The sequence below is a fragment of the Oncorhynchus keta genome, unplaced genomic scaffold (genome assembly GCF_023373465.1).
Source record: "Oncorhynchus keta strain PuntledgeMale-10-30-2019 unplaced genomic scaffold, Oket_V2 Un_contig_3979_pilon_pilon, whole genome shotgun sequence".
Classification (NCBI taxonomy): domain Eukaryota; kingdom Metazoa; phylum Chordata; class Actinopteri; order Salmoniformes; family Salmonidae; genus Oncorhynchus; species Oncorhynchus keta.
Genome location: NW_026287536.1, coordinates 196305 through 215129, shown reverse-complemented (window position 1 = coordinate 215129; position 18825 = coordinate 196305). Strand labels below are relative to the sequence as shown.

The window sequence follows — 18825 nt, the reverse complement described above, 5'->3', positions numbered from 1 at the left end:
GGGAGGCGCTAGAGGCCTGTCCACTCCAGCGGGCGGCGATAGGCCTGTCCACTCCAGCGGGAGGCGCTAGAGGCCTGTCCACTCCAGCGGGCGGCGCTAGAGGCCTGTCCACTCCAGCGGGCGGCGCTAGAGGCCTGTCCACTCCAGCGGGAGGCGCTAGAGGCCTGTCCACTCCAGCGGGAGGCGCTAGAGGCCTGTCCACTCCAGCGGGAGGCGCTAGAGGCCTGTCCACTCCAGCGGGAGGCGCTAGAGGCCTGTCCACTCCAGCGGGAGGCGCTAGAGGCCTGTCCACTCCAGCGGGAGGCGCTAGAGGCCTGTCCACTCCAGCGGGAGGCGCTAGAGGCCTGTCCACTCCAGCGGGAGGCGCTAGAGGCCTGTCCACTCCAGCGGGAGGCGCTAGAGGCCTGTCCACTCCAGCGGGAGGCGCTAGAGGCCTGTCCACTCCAGCGGGAGGCGCTAGAGGCCTGTCCACTCCAGCGGGAGGCGCTAGAGGCCTGTCCACTCCAGCGGGAGGCGCTAGAGGCCTGTCCACTCCAGCGGGAGGCGCTAGAGGCCTGTCCACTCCAGCGGGAGGCGCTAGAGGCCTGTCCACTCCAGCGGGAGGCGCTAGAGGCCTGTCCACTCCAGCGGGAGGCGCTAGAGGCCTGTCCACTCCAGCGGGTGGCGCTAGAGGCCTGTCCACTCCAGCGGGCGGCGCTAGAGGCCTGTCCACTCCAGCGGGAGGCGCTAGAGGCCTGTCCACTCCAGCGGGAGGCGCTAGAGGCCTGTCCACTCCAGTGGGCGGCGCTAGAGGCCTGTCCACTCCAGTGGGCGGCGCTAGAGGCCTGTCCACTCCAGTGGGCGGCGCTAGAGGCCTGTCCACTCCAGTGGGCGGCGCTAGAGGCCTGTCCACTCCAGCGGAAGGCGCTAGAGGCCTGTCCACTCCAGCGGGAGGCGCTAGAGGCCTGTCCACTCCAGCGGGAGGCGCTAGAGGCCTGTCCACTCCAGCGGGAGGCGCTAGAGGCCTGTCCACTCCAGCGGGCGGCGATAGGCCTGTCCACTCCAGCGGGAGGCGCTAGAGGCCTGTCCACTCCAGCGGGAGGCGCTAGAGGCCTGTCCACTCCAGCGGGAGGCGCTAGAGGCCTGTCCACTCCAGCGGGAGGCGCTAGAGGCCTGTCCACTCCAGCGGGAGGCGCTAGAGGCCTGTCCACTCCAGCGGGAGGCGCTAGAGGCCTGTCCACTCCAGCGGGAGGCGCTAGAGGCCTGTCCACTCCAGCGGGAGGCGCTAGAGGCCTGTCCACTCCAGCGGGAGGCGCTAGAGGCCTGTCCACTCCAGCGGGAGGCGCTAGAGGCCTGTCCACTCCAGCGGGAGGCGCTAGAGGCCTGTCCACTCCAGCGGGAGGCGCTAGAGGCCTGTCCACTCCAGCGGGAGGCGCTAGAGGCCTGTCCACTCCAGCGGGTGGCGCTAGAGGCCTGTCCACTCCAGCGGGCGGCGCTAGAGGCCTGTCCACTCCAGCGGGAGGCGCTAGAGGCCTGTCCACTCCAGCGGGAGGCGCTAGAGGCCTGTCCACTCCAGTGGGCGGCGCTAGAGGCCTGTCCACTCCAGTGGGCGGCGCTAGAGGCCTGTCCACTCCAGTGGGCGGCGCTAGAGGCCTGTCCACTCCAGTGGGCGGCGCTAGAGGCCTGTCCACTCCAGCGGAAGGCGCTAGAGGCCTGTCCACTCCAGCGGGAGGCGCTAGAGGCCTGTCCACTCCAGCTGGAGGCGCTAGAGGCCTGTCCACTCCAGTGGGCGGCGCTAGAGGCCTGTCCACTCCAGCAGAAGGCGCTAGAGGCCTGTCCACTCCAGCGGGAGGCGCTAGAGGCCTGTCCACTCCAGCGGGAGGCGCTAGAGGCCTGTCCACTCCAGCGGGAGGCGCTAGAGGCCTGTCCACTCCAGCGGGAGGCGCTAGAGGCCTGTCCACTCCAGCGGGAGGCGCTAGAGGCCTGTCCACTCCAGCGGGTGGCGCGAGAGGCCTACCCATTTTCAGTTTGTCTACCGCCAATAAACATATAGAAGAAAGTGGTCTACTTTAAAATATAGATTTCCCTCAGTGGCGCTGCCCATGATGTCACAGAAGCCATCGATAGCAAAGCGAGGAAGTCTCTTTCCAACTCTCTACCCGGCGCCTGTGACAGCAATGTTGTCTAGGCCAGCGCCGTGCTGTGAAGAAGGTCAACTGTCCTGCGTTTGAATGGTGACCTCTCCCCGTGATGTGTGGTGACTGATTAAACAGACGATAAGCGACAGGGAAGGGTCATCACCGTCTGGTTCAGCGTGTGAGCTTCACTTCCCCTCTGCTCGGTTCCATTGAAATAGCTTCTATGCTTCCTTCAGTCATTATTTCCGTGAATCGTTCAGGATTCTGTGACGTAAAGACAGCGGGCCTTTTGATTGTGAGCTATATTGAGCCAGAGAGGGTTTCTAGGAAAGCGTTAAGGTCTGTCCAAAGCACCATGTTGTCTAGAGACAGGGACTTTATTGTTAATATATTGTGGTGGAGTAACATTGATGACGACAACAGTGAACAAGGTGAGGAGAGTAAGTAAGTGCACATACCTTTTGGATTCCAGCTGCTCCTTCAATTTATTGTACATTTCTAGGACTGCAAAAAGGAACAATAAGAGGGGAGAGTTAGATTTTAGAACAGAAAGAAGAGGTAGCTTTTAGAACAGAAAGAAGAGTTAGCTTTTAGAACAGAAAGAAGAGGGGTAGCTTTTAGAACAGAAAGAAGAGGTAGCTTTTAGAACAGAAAGAAGAGGTTGTTTTTAATCAGAAAGAAGAGGTAGCTTTTAGAACAGAAAGAAGAGGTAGCTTTTAGAACAGAAAGAAGAGGTCGCTTTTAAAACAGAAGAACAGAGGGGAGAGGTAGCTTTTAGAACAGAAAGAAGATGTAGCTTTTAAAACAGAAAGAAGAGGTCGTTTTTAATCAGAAAGAAGAGGTAGCTTTTAGAACAGAAAGAAGAGGTAGCTTTTAGAACAGAAAGAAGAGGTCGTTTTTAATCAGAAAGAAGAGGTAGCTTTTAGAACAGAAAGAAGAGGTAGCTTTTAGAACAGAAAGAAGAGGTCGTTTTTAATCAGAAAGAATAGGTAGCTTTTAGAACAGAAAGAAGAGGTAGCTTTAAGAACAGAAAGAAGAGGTAGCTTTAAGAACAGAAAGAAGAGGTAGCTTTTAGAACAGAAAGAAGAGGTAGCTTTAAGAATAGAAAGAAGAGGTAGCTTTAAGAACAGAAAGAAGGGGTAGCTTTTAGAACAGAAAGAAGAGAGGTAGCTTTTAGAACAGAAAGAACAGAGGGGAGAGGTAGCGTTTAGAACAGAAAGAAGAGAGGTAGCTTTTAGAACAGAAAGAAGAGAGGTAGCTTTTAGAACAGAAAGAAGAGAGGGGAGAGGTAGCGTTTAGAACAGAAAGAAGAGAGGTAGCTTTTAGAACAGAAAGAAGGGGTGGCTTTAAGAACAGAAAGAAGAGGTAGCTTTTAGAACAGAAAGAAGAGAGGTAGCTTTAAGAACAGAGGGGAGAGGTAGCTTTCAGAACAGAAAGAAGGGGTAGCTTTTAGAACAGAAAGAAGAGGTAGCTTTTAGAACAGAAAGAAGAGAGGTAGCTTTTAGAACAGAAAGAAGAGAGGTAGCTTTTAGAACAGAAAGAAGAGGTAGCTTTTAGAACAGAAAGAAGAGGTAGCTTTAAGAACAGAAAGAAGAGGTAGCTTTAAGAACAGAAAGAAGGGGTAGCTTTTAGAACAGAAAGAAGAGAGGTAGCTTTTAGAACAGAAAGAAGAGAGGTAGCTTTTAGAACAGAAAGAAGAGAGGTAGCTTTTAGAACAGAAAGAAGAGGTAGCTTTAAGAACAGAAAGAAGAGAGGTAGCTTTTAGAACAGAAAGAAGAGGTAGCTTTAAGAATAGAAAGAAGAGGTAGCTTTAAGAACAGAAAGAAGGGGTAGCTTTAAGAATAGAAAGAAGGTGTAGCTTTAAGAACAGAAAGAAGGGGTAGCTTTTAGAACATAAAGAACAGAGGGGAGAGGTAGCTTTTAGAACAGAAAGAAGAGAGGTAGCTTTTAGAACAGAAAGAAGAGAGGTAGCTTTTAGAACAGAAAGAAGAGAGGGGAGAGGTAGCTTTTAGAACAGAAAGAACAGAGGGGAGAGGTAGCGTTTAGAACAGAAAGAAGATAGGTAGCTTTTAGAACAGAAAGAAGGGGTAGCTTTTAGAACAGAAAGAAGGGGTAGCTTTTAGAACAGAAAGAAGGGGTAGCTTTTAGAACAGAAAGAAGAGGTAGCTTTTAGAACAGAAAGAAGAGAGGTAGCTTTTAGAACAGAAAGAAGAGAGGGGAGAGGTAGCTTTTAGAACAGAAAGAAGAGAGGGGAGAGGTAGCTTTCAGAACACACAGTGTTTATAGATGTTATGTTATATCTCACCAGGTATACACAGCTGTAGTCTCTCCACAGTGGTAGTCATGTTCCTCTGCTGTATCCGACAGCGAATCACCTCCTCCGTTTGGGCTGTCACCTTTACATAAGAGAGGTCAAAAGAGTTAAGACCTCCCCAATTACGGAGAGAGGTCAGTCAGAGGTGCTTCCTGTCTCCATCTGTCCTCTAACTGACCACAGGCAACACTGACACGGGGAACGAAGAGTCTCACCTCTCTGCCGGCGTCTTGCAGTCTTCTGTTCGTGTCGGTAACCTGGCCCTTAAAATAAAAAGATCACTACTGTCAGACAACTTCCTGTCGTAGCTGCTCACCTTGTAATCAGATCAGCCTCCACGAGGGCATAGGGACAAAGGCAAATTCTGATTCAATCTGCAACGGGGAACTTGGAAGTGTTGGTCGGCATGGAGGCTGTTATGCGGCGTAATAGATTATGACAGTCCCCCCCCAACAACAGATTCTGTCAACTTGTCAATTATACATTGAGGATGTTTAAACTCTACTTGTCTCTACAGGTCTTTGTCAAACAATTAAATTCAATGACCCAATTGACCAGTGGGCCCTTTCCTGATAACCTCAATGAGCTCCATGTGCCATTCATCGTCTACAGTGAAAGAGCTCACTGCATTTGTCTGGTAATTAAACATCGGGTTTCAGAGCTGAATACACAGAACAGTCACTGGTTGGTTGATTCACAGAGTGGAGGGATCCGGAGAGAACTCAGGCTGAGTTAGGAGGGAGGTGGGCAGCTGCAGGTGCAGGGGGACAGTAGGGACAGAACGACCACACAGGGAGGTTCCCACATTGCGTCTCATTAGCTCATGGTAATAAGGAAGCCATTTATTCTGGGGTTAATTAAAAAGTCTCATTAATCTGTGGGAGAAAAATGGCCAGTGAGCTTGTTGATCTGCTGCAGTACCTGCTGCCCTGTTATCTGAACATGCTTCATATTACTGGCTAATGATTGGTCCAGTTACAACCTTGGGTCGACCAATCAGACCATCTACTCATCTAAAGACCACTTTCAGCTGGGGAAAGAGAGTTAAAGAGAGCTGGCCTCGGTGCAGCTGGGCTAAGGGAACCTAGACCGGCTCAGTCCTGGGGGAGGCATCGTTAGGTCAACCTAGACCGGCTCAGTCCTGAGGGAACCTAGACCGGCTCAGTCCTGGGGGAACCTGGACCGGCTCAGTCCTGGGGGAACCTGGACCGGCTCAGTCCTGGGGGAACCTGGACCGGCTCAGTCCTGGGGGAACCTGGACCGGCTCAGTCCTGGGGGAACCTGGACCGGCTCAGTCCTGGGGGAACCTGGACCGGCTCAGTCCTGGGGGAACCTGGACCGGCTCAGTCCTGGGGGAACCTGGACCGGCTCAGTCCTGGGGGAACCTGGACCGGCTCAGTCCTGGGGGAACCTAGACCGGCTCAGTCCTGGGGGAACCTGGACGGGCTCAGTCCTGGGGGAACCTGGACGGGCTCAGTCCTGGGGGAACCTGGACGGGCTCAGTCCTGGGGAACCTGGACGGGCTCAGTCCTGGGGAACCTGGACCGGCTCAGTCCTGGGGAACCTGGACCGGCTCAGTCCTGGGGGAACCTGGACCGGCTCAGTCCTGGGGAACCTGGACCGGCTCAGTCCTGGGGGAACCTGGACCGGCTCAGTCCTGGGGGAACCTGGACCGGCTCAGTCCTGGGGGAACCTGGACCGGCTCAGTCCTGGGGGAACCTAGACCGGCTCAGTCCTGGGGGAACCTAGACGGGCTCAATCCTGGGGGAACCTGGACCGGCTCAGTGCTGGGGGAACCTGGACCGGCTCAGTCCTGGGGGAACCTAGACCGGCTCAGTCCTGTGGGAACCTAGACCGGCTCAGGGGGGGGGGGTGAGAGAGGGCTGAGGGGGGATGCTATCGCTGGTTGAACATAGAGGTAGACTAGATAGATCCACTACTATCCCTGGTTGAACATAGAGGTAGACTAGATAGATCCACTACTATCCCTGGTTCAACATAGAGGTAGACTAGATAGATCCACTGATATCCCTGGTTCAACATAGAGGTAGACTAGATAGATCTACTACTATCCCTGGTTGAACATAGAGGTAGACTAGATAGATCTACTACTATCCCTGGTTGAACATAGAGGTAGACTAGATAGATCCACTACTATCCCTTGTTGAACATAGAGGTAGAGTAGATAGATCCACTACTATCCCTGGTTGAACATAGAGGTAGACTAGATAGATCCACTGATATCCCTGGTTCAACATAGAGGTAGACTAGATAGATCTACTACTATCCCTGGTTCAACATAGAGGTAGACTAGATAGATCCAACACTATCCCTGGTTCAACATGAGAGGTAGAGTAGATAGATCCACTGATATCCCTGGTTGAACATAGAGGTAGACTAGATAGATCCACTGATATCCCTGGTTGAACATAGAGGTACACTAGATAGATCCACTACTATCCCTGGTTCAACATAGAGGTAGACTAGATAGATCTACTACTATCCCTGGTTCAACATAGAGGTAGACTAGATAGATCTACTACTATCCCTGGTTCAACATAGAGGTAGACTAGATAGATCCACTACTATCCCTGGTTGAACATAGAGGTAGACTAGATAGATCCACTGATATCCCTGGTTGAACATAAGAGGTAGACTAGATAGATCCACTACTATCCCTGGTTCAACATAGAGGTAGACTAGATAGATCCACTGATATCCCTGGTTCAACATAGAGGTAGACTAGATAGATCCACTGATATCCCTGGTTGAACATAGAGGTAGACTAGATAGATCCACTACTATCCCTGGTTGAACATAGAGGTAGACTAGATAGATCCACTGATATCCCTGGTTGAACATAGAGGTAGACTAGATAGATCCACTACTATCCCTGGTTCAACATAGAGGTAGACTAGATAGATCCACTGATATCCCTGGTTGAACATAGAGGTGAACATAGAGGTAGACTAGATAGATCCACTACTATCCCTGGTTCAACATAGAGGTAGACTAGATAGATCCACTACTATCCCTGGTTCAACATAGAGGTAGACTAGATAGATCCACTGATATCCCTGGTTCAACATAGAGGTAGACTAGATGGATAAGAGCGTCTGCTAAATGACTTAAATGTAAATGTAAATGTAGATCCACTGATATCCCTGGTTGAACATAGAGGTAGACTAGATAGATCCACTACTATCCCTGGTTCAACATAGAGGTAGACTAGATAGATCCAACACTATCCCTGGTTGAACATAGAGGTAGAGTAGATAGATCCACTGATATCCCTGGTTGAACATAGAGGTAGACTAGATAGATCCACTGATATCCCTGGTTCAACATAGAGGTAGACTAGATAGATCCACTGATATCCCTGGTTCAACATAGAGGTAGACTAGATAGATCCACTACTATCCCTGGTTCAACATAGAGGTAGACTAGATAGATCCACTGATATCCCTGGTTCAACATAGAGGTAGACTAGATAGATCCACTACTATCCCTGGTTCAACATAGAGGTAGACTAGATAGATCTACTACTATCCCTGGTTGAACATAGAGGTAGACTAGATAGATCCACTACTATCCCTTGTTGAACATAGAGGTAGAGTAGATAGATCCACTACTATCCCTGGTTGAACATAGAGGTAGACTAGATAGATCCACTGATATCCCTGGTTCAACATAGAGGTAGACTAGATAGATCTACTACTATCCCTGGTTCAACATAGAGGTAGACTAGATAGATCCAACACTATCCCTGGTTCAACATAGAGGTAGAGTAGATAGATCCACTGATATCCCTGGTTGAACATAGAGGTAGACTAGATAGATCCACTGATATCCCTGGTTGAACATAGAGGTAGACTAGATAGATCCACTACTATCCCTGGTTCAACATAGAGGTAGACTAGATAGATCTACTACTATCCCTGGTTCAACATAGAGGTAGACTAGATAGATCTACTACTATCCCTGGTTCAACATAGAGGTAGACTAGATAGATCCACTACTATCCCTGGTTGAACATAGAGGTAGACTAGATAGATCCACTGATATCCCTGGTTGAACATAGAGGTAGACTAGATAGATCCACTACTATCCCTGGTTCAACATAGAGGTAGACTAGATAGATCCACTGATATCCCTGGTTCAACATAGAGGTAGACTAGATAGATCCACTGATATCCCTGGTTGAACATAGAGGTAGACTAGATAGATCCACTACTATCCCTGGTTCAACATAGAGGTAGACTAGATAGATCCACTGATATCCCTGGTTGAACATAGAGGTAGACTAGATAGATCCACTACTATCCCTGGTTCAACATAGAGGTAGACTAGATAGATCCACTACTATCCCTGGTTCAACATAGAGGTAGACTAGATAGATCCACTACTATCCCTGGTTCAACATAGAGGTAGACTAGATAGATCCACTGATATCCCTGGTTCAACATAGAGGTAGACTAGATAGATCCACTGATATCCCTGGTTCAACATAGAGGTAGACTAGATAGATCCACTACTATCCCTGGTTGAACATAGAGGTAGACTAGATAGATCCAACACTATCCCTGGTTGAACATAGAGGTAGAGTAGATAGATCCACTGATATCCCTGGTTGAACATAGAGGTAGACTAGATAGATCCACTGATATCCCCGGTTCAACATAGAGGTAGACTAGATAGATCCACTGATATCCCTGGTTCAACATAGAGGTAGACTAGATAGATCCACTACTATCCCTGGTTCAACATAGAGGTAGACTAGATAGATCCACTGATATCCCTGGTTCAACATAGAGGTAGACTAGATAGATCCACTACTATCCCTGGTTCAACATAGAGGTAGACTAGATAGATCCACTACTATCCCTGGTTGAACAGAGGTAGACTAGACAGATCCACTACTATCCCTGGTTCAACATAGAGGTAGACTAGATAGATCCACTACTATCCCTGGTTCAACATAGAGGTAGACTAGATAGATCCACTACTATCCCTGGTTCAACATAGAGGTAGACTAGATAGATCCATAGTTTCCATTTCTTTAGCTCTCTTTTTACGCTACTGCTACTCTCTGTTCATCATATATGCATAGTCACTTTCAAATGTATTTTTACTTCTTTACTTACACCACACACACACACCACACCACACCACACCACAACACAACACAACACACACACACACACACACACACACACCACACACACACACACCACACACACACCACACACACACACACACACACACACACACACACACACACAACCACACACACACCACACCACACACCACACACACACCACACACACACCACACACACACCACACACACACACACACACACACACACACACACACACACACACACACACACACACACCACCACACACCACACACCACACACCACACACCACACACCACACACCACACACACACCACACACCACACACCACACACCACACCACACACACACACACACCACACACACACACACCACACACCACACCACACACCACACCACACACCACACCACACTGTTGGTTTGAGCCTATAAGTCAGCATTTCACTACACCTGTTATATATTGGCAGCATGTGACTAATACACTCTGATTTGATTGGGTCTCCTGTCTCACCATCAGTTTCTCTGCGTCGGCACGGACTTTGAGCAGCTCGGTGATGGCATCCACAAACCCCTGGTGGTGGAAGTTACACATCTTCTCTATTTCTCTGTCATGGTTACGGATCCTGACCTCAAGCTTCTCCATAAACCTCTTGTGGGCATTAGGCTGGTCATCGTACACAGATCTGAAACACACAAGGTCAGGGAACAGGAGAGTTAGATCTGAAACAGACAAGGTCAGGGAACAGGAGAGTTAGATCTGAAACAGACAAGGTCAGGGAACAGGAGAGTTAGATCTGAAACAGACAAGGTCAGGGAACAGGAGAGTTAGATCTGAAACAGACAAGGTCAGGGAACAGGAGAGTTACAAGGTCAGGGAACAGGAGAGTTACAAGGTCAGGGAACAGGAGAGTTACAAGGTCAGGGAACAGGAGAGTTACAAGGTCAGGGAACAGGAGAGTTACAAGGTCAGGGAACAGGAGAGTTACAAGGTCAGGGAACAGGAGAGTTACAAGGTCAGGGAACAGGAGAGTTACAAGGTCAGGGAACAGGAGAGTTACAAGGTCAGGGAACAGGAGAGTTACAAGGTCAGGGAACAGGAGAGTTACAAGGTCAGGGAACAGGAGAGTTACAAGGTCAGGGAACAGGAGAGTTACAAGGTCAGGGAACAGGAGAGTTACAAGGTCAGGGAACAGGAGAGTTACAAGGTCAGGGAACAGGAGAGTTACAAGGTCAGGGAACAGGAGAGTTAGATCTGAAACAGACAAGGTCAGGGAACAGGAGAGTTAGATCTGAAACAGACAAGGTCAGGGAACAGGAGAGTTACAAGGTCAGGGAACAGGAGAGTTACAAGGTCAGGGAACAGGAGAGTTACAAGGTCAGGGAACAGGAGAGTTACAAGGTCAGGGAACAGGAGAGTTAGATCTGAAACAGACAAGGTCAGGGAACAGGAGAGTTAGATCTGAAACAGACAAGGTCAGGGAACAGGAGAGTTAGATCTGAAACAGACAAGGTCAGGGAACAGGAGAGTTACAAGGTCAGGGAACAGGAGAGTTACAAGGTCAGGGAACAGGAGAGTTACAAGGTCAGGGAACAGGAGAGTTACAAGGTCAGGGAACAGGAGAGTTACAAGGTCAGGGAACAGGAGAGTTACAAGGTCAGGGAACAGGAGAGTTACAAGGTCAGGGAACAGGAGAGTTACAAGGTCAGGGAACAGGAGAGTTACAAGGTCAGGGAACAGGAGAGTTACAAGGTCAGGGAACAGGAGAGTTACAAGGTCAGGGAACAGGAGAGTTACAAGGTCAGGGAACAGGAGAGTTACAAGGTCAGGGAACAGGAGAGTTACAAGGTCAGGGAACAGGAGAGTTACAAGGTCAGGGAACAGGAGAGTTAGATCTGAAACAGACAAGGTCAGGGAACAGGAGAGTTAGATCTGAAACAGACAAGGTCAGGGAACAGGAGAGTTACAAGGTCAGGGAACAGGAGAGTTACAAGGTCAGGGAACAGGAGAGTTACAAGGTCAGGGAACAGGAGAGTTACAAGGTCAGGGAACAGGAGAGTTACAAGGTCAGGGAACAGGAGAGTTACAAGGTCAGGGAACAGGAGAGTTACAAGGTCAGGGAACAGGAGAGTTACAAGGTCAGGGAACAGGAGAGTTACAAGGTCAGGGAACAGGAGAGTTACAAGGTCAGGGAACAGGAGAGTTACAAGGTCAGGGAACAGGAGAGTTACAAGGTCAGGGAACAGGAGAGTTACAAGGTCAGGGAACAGGAGAGTTAGATCTGAAACAGACAAGGTCAGGGAACAGGAGAGTTAGATCTGAAACAGACAAGGTCAGGGAACAGGAGAGTTACAAGGTCAGGGAACAGGAGAGTTACAAGGTCAGGGAACAGGAGAGTTACAAGGTCAGGGAACAGGAGAGTTACAAGGTCAGGGAACAGGAGAGTTAGATCTGAAACAGACAAGGTCAGGGAACAGGAGAGTTACAAGGTCAGGAGAGTTACAAGGTCAGGGAACAGGAGAGTTACAAGGTCAGGGAACAGGGGAGTTACAAGGTCAGGGAACAGGAGAGTTACAAGGTCAGGGAACAGGAGAGTTACAAGGTCAGGGAACAGGAGAGTTACAAGGTCAGGGGAGTTACAAGGACAGGAGAGTTACAAGGTCAGGGAACAGGGAAGTTACAGGCTGAGATACCACCTAACCAACAGTGTAGGCTGGGCTGGGCTGAGATACCACCTAACCAACAGTGTAGGCTGGGCTGGGCTGAGATACCACCTAACCAACAGTGTAGGCTGGGCTGCTGTGGGACAGAGTGGAGGGAGGGCTCTGATAGCCAGTGCACTACCTTGTACACAAAGCCTGAAGTTAGTGCTTTAAAGTCAGTGGTCTGTAGAAGTAATGGGTCAATATTAGGAGACTGAGGCTCCATGATCCTTCTAACAGAGAGTCATACCGCCATCTGATGGCTAAACAAACACCAAGCTGAGGGTGGTGTGTGAACTGGGAACAAAACAACAGGGTTGAAAGAGATCTGTCCAGTTTGTGAACCTACGACTCCCCCTACTGGACAAAACGCAGAACAGCCACAGCAGAACCAGGAAGTGAAAAGGAGTCGTCTCGACATACTGCAGGATGGAGCAAATAGGGCTATGAACGGTCAAACTTTTAAACCAAATTGGGAACCATAACGCTGAGAAAAATTCCTAACCAATAAAAAAAACACAATTAAAATCACAGTGCAGTTATCATAAAACCTTATTTTCAGTGTTGAGGCCTAACTAGACGGTCGGCTGTAGAGGCCTGGGGAAGTCATTTCAATGAAGACTCAGCCATATGTAATAGACGCAAGACAGTGAACAGCACAGTGGGACAATTTCCACAACAACTAAGAGCGTTTGGAAGTACGAGGCTCGACTTCTCCGCTGTTTTGGTGCCCTGGCTACCATATGAAGCAAACCCGTGGACGTGGCCAGAAACTGTGTGTGACTGTGTGAGAGTGAATCATCTCACCTCATCTCAATATCCTAGCGAGACATTGCAAGATACAGCTTTTCAATGCTGATACAGTCAGAACCGTGCACTAGGCCTGTCTGACGACCTGCCAGTATTGATAGAGAGGCCTAGTGCACGGTTCTGACTGTCTGCCAGTACTGATAGAGAGGCCTAGTGCACGGTTCTGACTGTCTACTGACCTGCCAGTACTGATAGAGGCCTAGTGCACGGTTCTGACTGTCTGCCAGTACTGATAGAGGCCTAGTGCACGGTTCTGACTGTCTGCCAGTACTGATAGAGAGGCCTAGTGCACGGTTCTGACTGTCTACTGACCTGTCAGTACTGATAGAGGCCTAGTGCACGGTTCTGACTGTCTACTGACCTGCCAGTACTGATAGAGGCCTAGTGCACGGTTCTGACTGTCTACTGACCTGCCAGTACTGATAGAGGCCTAGTGCACGGTTCTGACTGACCTGCCAGTACTGATAGAGAGGCCTAGTGCACGGTTCTGACTGTCTGCTGACCTGTCAGTACTGATAGAGGCCTAGTGCACGGTTCTGACTGTCTGCTGACCTGTCAGTACTGATAGAGAGGCCTAGTGCACGGTTCTGACTGTCTGCCAGTACTGATAGAGAGGCCTAGTGCACGGTTCTGACTGTCTACTGACCTGCCAGTACTGATAGAGAGGCCTAGTGCACGGTTCTGACTGTCTACTGACCTGCCAGTACTGATAGAGAGGCCTAGTGCACGGTTCTGACTGTCTGCTGACCTGCCAGTACTGATAGAGAGGCCTAGTGCACGGTTCTGACTGTCTGCCAGTACTGATAGAGAGGTCTAGTGCACGGTTCTGACTGTCTGTCAGTACTGATAGAGAGGCCTAGTGCACGGTTCTGACTGTCTGCTGACCTGCCAGTACTGATAGAGAGGCCTAGTGCACGGTTCTGACTGTCTGTCAGTACTGATAGAGAGGCCTAGTGCACGGTTCTGAGTGTCTGCCAGTACTGATAGAGAGGCCTAGTGCACGGTTCTGACTGTCTACTGACCTGCCAGTACTGATAGAGAGGCCTAGTGCACGGTTCTGACTGTCTGCTGACCTGTCAGTACTGATAGAGAGGCCTAGTGCACGGTTCTGACTGTCTGCTGACCTGCCAGTACTGATAGAGGCCTAGTGCACGGTTCTGACTGTCTACTGACCTGTCAGTACTGATAGAGAGGTCTAGTGCACGGTTCTGACTGTCTACTGACCTGCCAGTACTGATAGAGGTCTAGTGCACGGTTCTGACTGTCTACTGACCTGCCAGTACTGATAGAGGCCTAGTGCACGGTTCTGACTGTCTACTGACCTGCCAGTACTGATAGAGGTCTAGTGCACGGTTCTGACTGTCTACTGACCTGCCAGTACTGATAGAGGCCTAGTGCACGGTTCTGACTGTCTACTGACCTGCCAGTACTGATAGAGGCCTAGTGCACGGTTCTGACTGTCTGCCAGTACTGATAGAGGCCTAGTGCACAGTTCTGACTGTCTGCTGACCTGTCAGTACTGATAGAGAGGCCTAGTGCACGGTTCTGACTGTCTGCTGACCTACCAGTACTGATAGAGGCCTAGTGCACGGTTCTGACTGTCTGTCAGTACTGATAGAGAGGCCTAGTGCACGGTTCTGACTGTCTACTGACCTGCCAGTACTGATAGAGAGGCCTAGTGCACGGTTCTGACTGTCTACTGACCTGCCAGTACTGATAGAGAGGCCTAGTGCACGGTTCTGACTGTCTGCTGACCTGCCAGTACTGATAGAGGCCTAGTGCACGGTTCTGACTGTCTGTCAGTACTGATAGAGGCCTAGTGCACGGTTCTGACTGTCTGTCAGTACTGATAGAGAGGCCTAGTGCACGGTTCTGACTGTCTACTGACCTGCCAGTACTGATAGAGAGGCCTAGTGCACGGTTCTGACTGTCTACTGACCTGCCAGTACTGATAGAGAGGCCTAGTGCACGGTTCTGACTGTCTACTGACCTGCCAGTACTGATAGAGAGGCCTAGTGCACGGTTCTGACTGTCTACTGACCTGCCAGTACTGATAGAGAGGCCTAGTGCACGGTTCTGACTGTCTACTGACCTGCCAGTACTGATAGAGAGGCCTAGTGCACGGTTCTGACTGTCTACTGACCTGCCAGTACTGATAGAGAGGCCTAGTGCACGGTTCTGACTGTCTGCTGACCTGCCAGTACTGATAGAGAGGCCTAGTGCACGGTTCTGACTGTCTACTGACCTGCCAGTACTGATAGAGAGGCCTAGTGCACGGTTCTGACTGTCTGCTGACCTGCCAGTACTGATAGAGAGGCCTAGTGCACGGTTCTGACTGTCTACTGACCTGCCAGTACTGATAGAGAGGCCTAGTGCACGGTTCTGACTGTCTGTCAGTACTGATAGAGAGGCCTAGTGCACGGTTCTGACTGTCTGTCAGTACTGATAGAGAGGCCTAGTGCACGGTTCTGAGTGTCTGCCAGTACTGATAGAGAGGCCTAGTGCACGGTTCTGACTGTCTACTGACCTGCCAGTACTGATAGAGAGGCCTAGTGCACGGTTCTGACTGTCTGCTGACCTGCCAGTACTGATAGAGAGGCCTAGTGCACGGTTCTGACTGTCTGTCAGTACTGATAGAGAGGCCTAGTGCACGGTTCTGAGTGTCTGCCAGTACTGATAGAGAGGCCTAGTGCACGGTTCTGACTGTCTACTGACCTGCCAGTACTGATAGAGAGGCCTAGTGCACGGTTCTGACTGTCTGCTGACCTGCCAGTACTGATAGAGAGGCCTAGTGCACGGTTCTGACTGTCTGTCAGTACTGATAGAGAGGCCTAGTGCACGGTTCTGACTGTCTGTCAGTACTGATAGAGAGGCCTAGTGCACGGTTCTGACTGTCTGCTGACCTGCCAGTACTGATAGAGAGGCCTAGTGCACGGTTCTGACTGTCTGCCAGTACTGATAGAGGCCTAGTGCACGGTTCTGACTGTCTGCTGACCTGCCAGTACTGATAGAGAGGCCTAGTGCACGGTTCTGACTGTCTACTGACCTGCCAGTACTGATAGAGAGGCCTAGTGCACGGTTCTGACTGTCTGCTGACCTGCCAGTACTGATAGAGAGGCCTAGTGCACGGTTCTGACTGTCTACTGACCTACCAGTACTGATAGAGAGGCCTAGTGCACGGTTCTGACTGTCTACTGACCTGTCAGTACTGATAGAGAGGTCTAGTGCACGGTTCTGACTGTCTACTGACCTGCCAGTACTGATAGAGAGGTCTAGTGCACGGTTCTGACTGTCTACTGACCTGTCAGTACTGATAGAGAGGCCTAGTGCACGGTTCTGACTGTCTACTGACCTGTCAGTACTGATAGAGGCCTAGTGCACGGTTTTGACTGTCTACTGACCTGCCAGTACTGATAGAGAGGCCTAGTGCACGGTTCTGACTGTCTGCTGACCTGTCAGTACTGATAGAGGTCTAGTGCACGGTTCTGAGTGTCTGCCAGTACTGATAGAGAGGCCTAGTGCACGGTTCTGACTGTCTACTGACCTGCCAGTACTGATAGAGAGGCCTAGTGCACGGTTCTGACTGTCTGCTGACCTGCCAGTACTGATAGAGAGGCCTAGTGCACGGTTCTGACTGTCTGTCAGTACTGATAGAGAGGCCTAGTGCACGGTTCTGACTGTCTGTCAGTACTGATAGAGAGGCCTAGTGCACGGTTCTGACTGTCTACTGACCTGCCAGTACTGATAGAGAGGCCTAGTGCACGGTTCTGACTGTCTGCCAGTACTGATAGAGAGGCCTAGTGCACGGTTCTGACTGTCTGCTGACCTGCCAGTACTGATAGAGAGGCCTAGTGCACGGTTCTGACTGTCTACTGACCTGCCAGTACTGATAGAGAGGCCTAGTGCACGGTTCTGACTGTCTGCTGACCTGCCAGTACTGATAGAGAGGCCTAGTGCACGGTTCTGACTGTCTACTGACCTACCAGTACTGATAGAGAGGCCTAGTGCACGGTTCTGACTGTCTACTGACCTGTCAGTACTGATAGAGAGGTCTAGTGCACGGTTCTGACTGTCTACTGACCTGCCAGTACTGATAGAGAGGTCTAGTGCACGGTTCTGACTGTCTACTGACCTGTCAGTACTGATAGAGAGGCCTAGTGCACGGTTCTGACTGTCTGTCAGTACTGATAGAGAGGCCTAGTGCACGGTTTTGACTGTCTACTGACCTGCCAGTACTGATAGAGGTCTAGTGCACGGTTCTGACTGTCTACTGACCTGCCAGTACTGATAGAGAGGCCTAGTGCACGGTTCTGACTGTCTGTCAGTACTGATAGAGAGGCCTAGTGCACGGTTCTGACTGTCTGTCAGTACTGATAGAGAGGCCTAGTGCACGGTTCTGACTGTCTGCCAGTACTGATAGAGAGGCCTAGTGCACGGTTCTGACTGTCTGCTGACCTGCCAGTACTGATAGAGAGGCCTAGTGCACGGTTCTGACTGTCTGCTGACCTGCCAGTACTGATAGAGAGGCCTAGTGCACGGTTCTGACTGTCTACTGACCTGCCAGTACTGATAGAGAGGCCTAGTGCACGGTTCTGACTGTCTACTGACCTGTCAGTACTGATAGAGAGGCCTAGTGCACGGTTCTGACTGTCTACTGACCTGTCAGTACTGATAGAGAGGCCTAGTGCACGGTTCTGACTGTCTGCTGACCTGTCAGTACTGATAGAGAGGCCTAGTGCACGGTTCTGACTGTCTGCCAGTACTGTTAGAGAGGTCTAGTGCACGGTTCTGACTGTCTGCCAGTACTGATAGAGAGGCCTAGTGCACGGTTCTGACTGTCTGCTGACCTGCCAGTACTGATAGAGAGGCCTAGTGCACGGTTCTGACTGTCTACTGACCTGTCAGTACTGATAGAGAGGCCTAGTGCACGGTTCTGACTGTCTACTGACCTGCCAGTACTGATAGAGAGGCCTAGTGCACGGTTCTGACTGTCTACTGACCTGTCAGTACTGATAGAGGCCTAGTGCACGGTTCTGACTGTCTACTGACCTGCCAGTACTGATAGAGAGGCCTAGTGCACGGTTCTGACTGTCTGCCAGTACTGATAGAGGCCTAGTGCACGGTTCTGACTGTCTACTGACCTGCCAGTACTGATAGAGAGGCCTAGTGCACGGTTCTGACTGTCTACTGACCTACCAGTACTGTGCCCCTCACCTCGCTATGAAAGACGCAAGTGTTTTTGTTCTCGGAAGTACGGCAAACTAATCAGTCTCCTCCGTTCCAAAAACATTGAATCTTCCGAGTCAATTCCTTGCGGAATCAAAATGTTGACAAATCAGAAACGTGCTAGGAGTCGAGGAACCATGACAACACTTTGAGAGGTTAAATGAGAAGGAAATGCAGACTTGGTGAGGCACAGTAACAGAGGTACAGGAACGCTTCCCCATCTGAAAAGGCACCGTGAGACCTAAACCATTACTGACCACAGCTGCCTTGTCAATTCACATGGACATTTTGATTTGCATTTTAAATGGAAAAAACATGATCAGTTTAAACGTTCTGATTTAGTTTCTTTTCCATTTGTCCCAAGCCACACCAAGCCACACCAACTCAACGACCTCGCCCAGGGAAACCACCGGCTGCAACACCACACGCGAAAGGTACAAACACAAAGACGGGAAAGGCCATAAAGACAGACGATTTGGTTGAGTATCTATAACCGACTATTCCTTTATGGGCATTCAG

General features: G+C 50.3%; 1 protein-coding gene across 1 annotated transcript in view; it reads right to left on the bottom strand.

Moving 5' to 3' along the window:
- The window catches only part of exoc6 (exocyst complex component 6), a 157940-nt gene that overhangs the window by 118721 nt on the left and 20394 nt on the right, over positions 1-18825 (bottom strand). The window contains exons 2-5 of the mRNA XM_052509014.1: positions 10082-10253; positions 4647-4694; positions 4423-4513; positions 2576-2621 (exon numbers count right to left, since the gene is read on the bottom strand). Coding sequence (XP_052364974.1) covers positions 2576-2621; positions 4423-4513; positions 4647-4694; positions 10082-10253 — 357 coding nt within the window. The remainder of the gene's footprint in view (positions 1-2575; positions 2622-4422; positions 4514-4646; positions 4695-10081; positions 10254-18825) is intronic.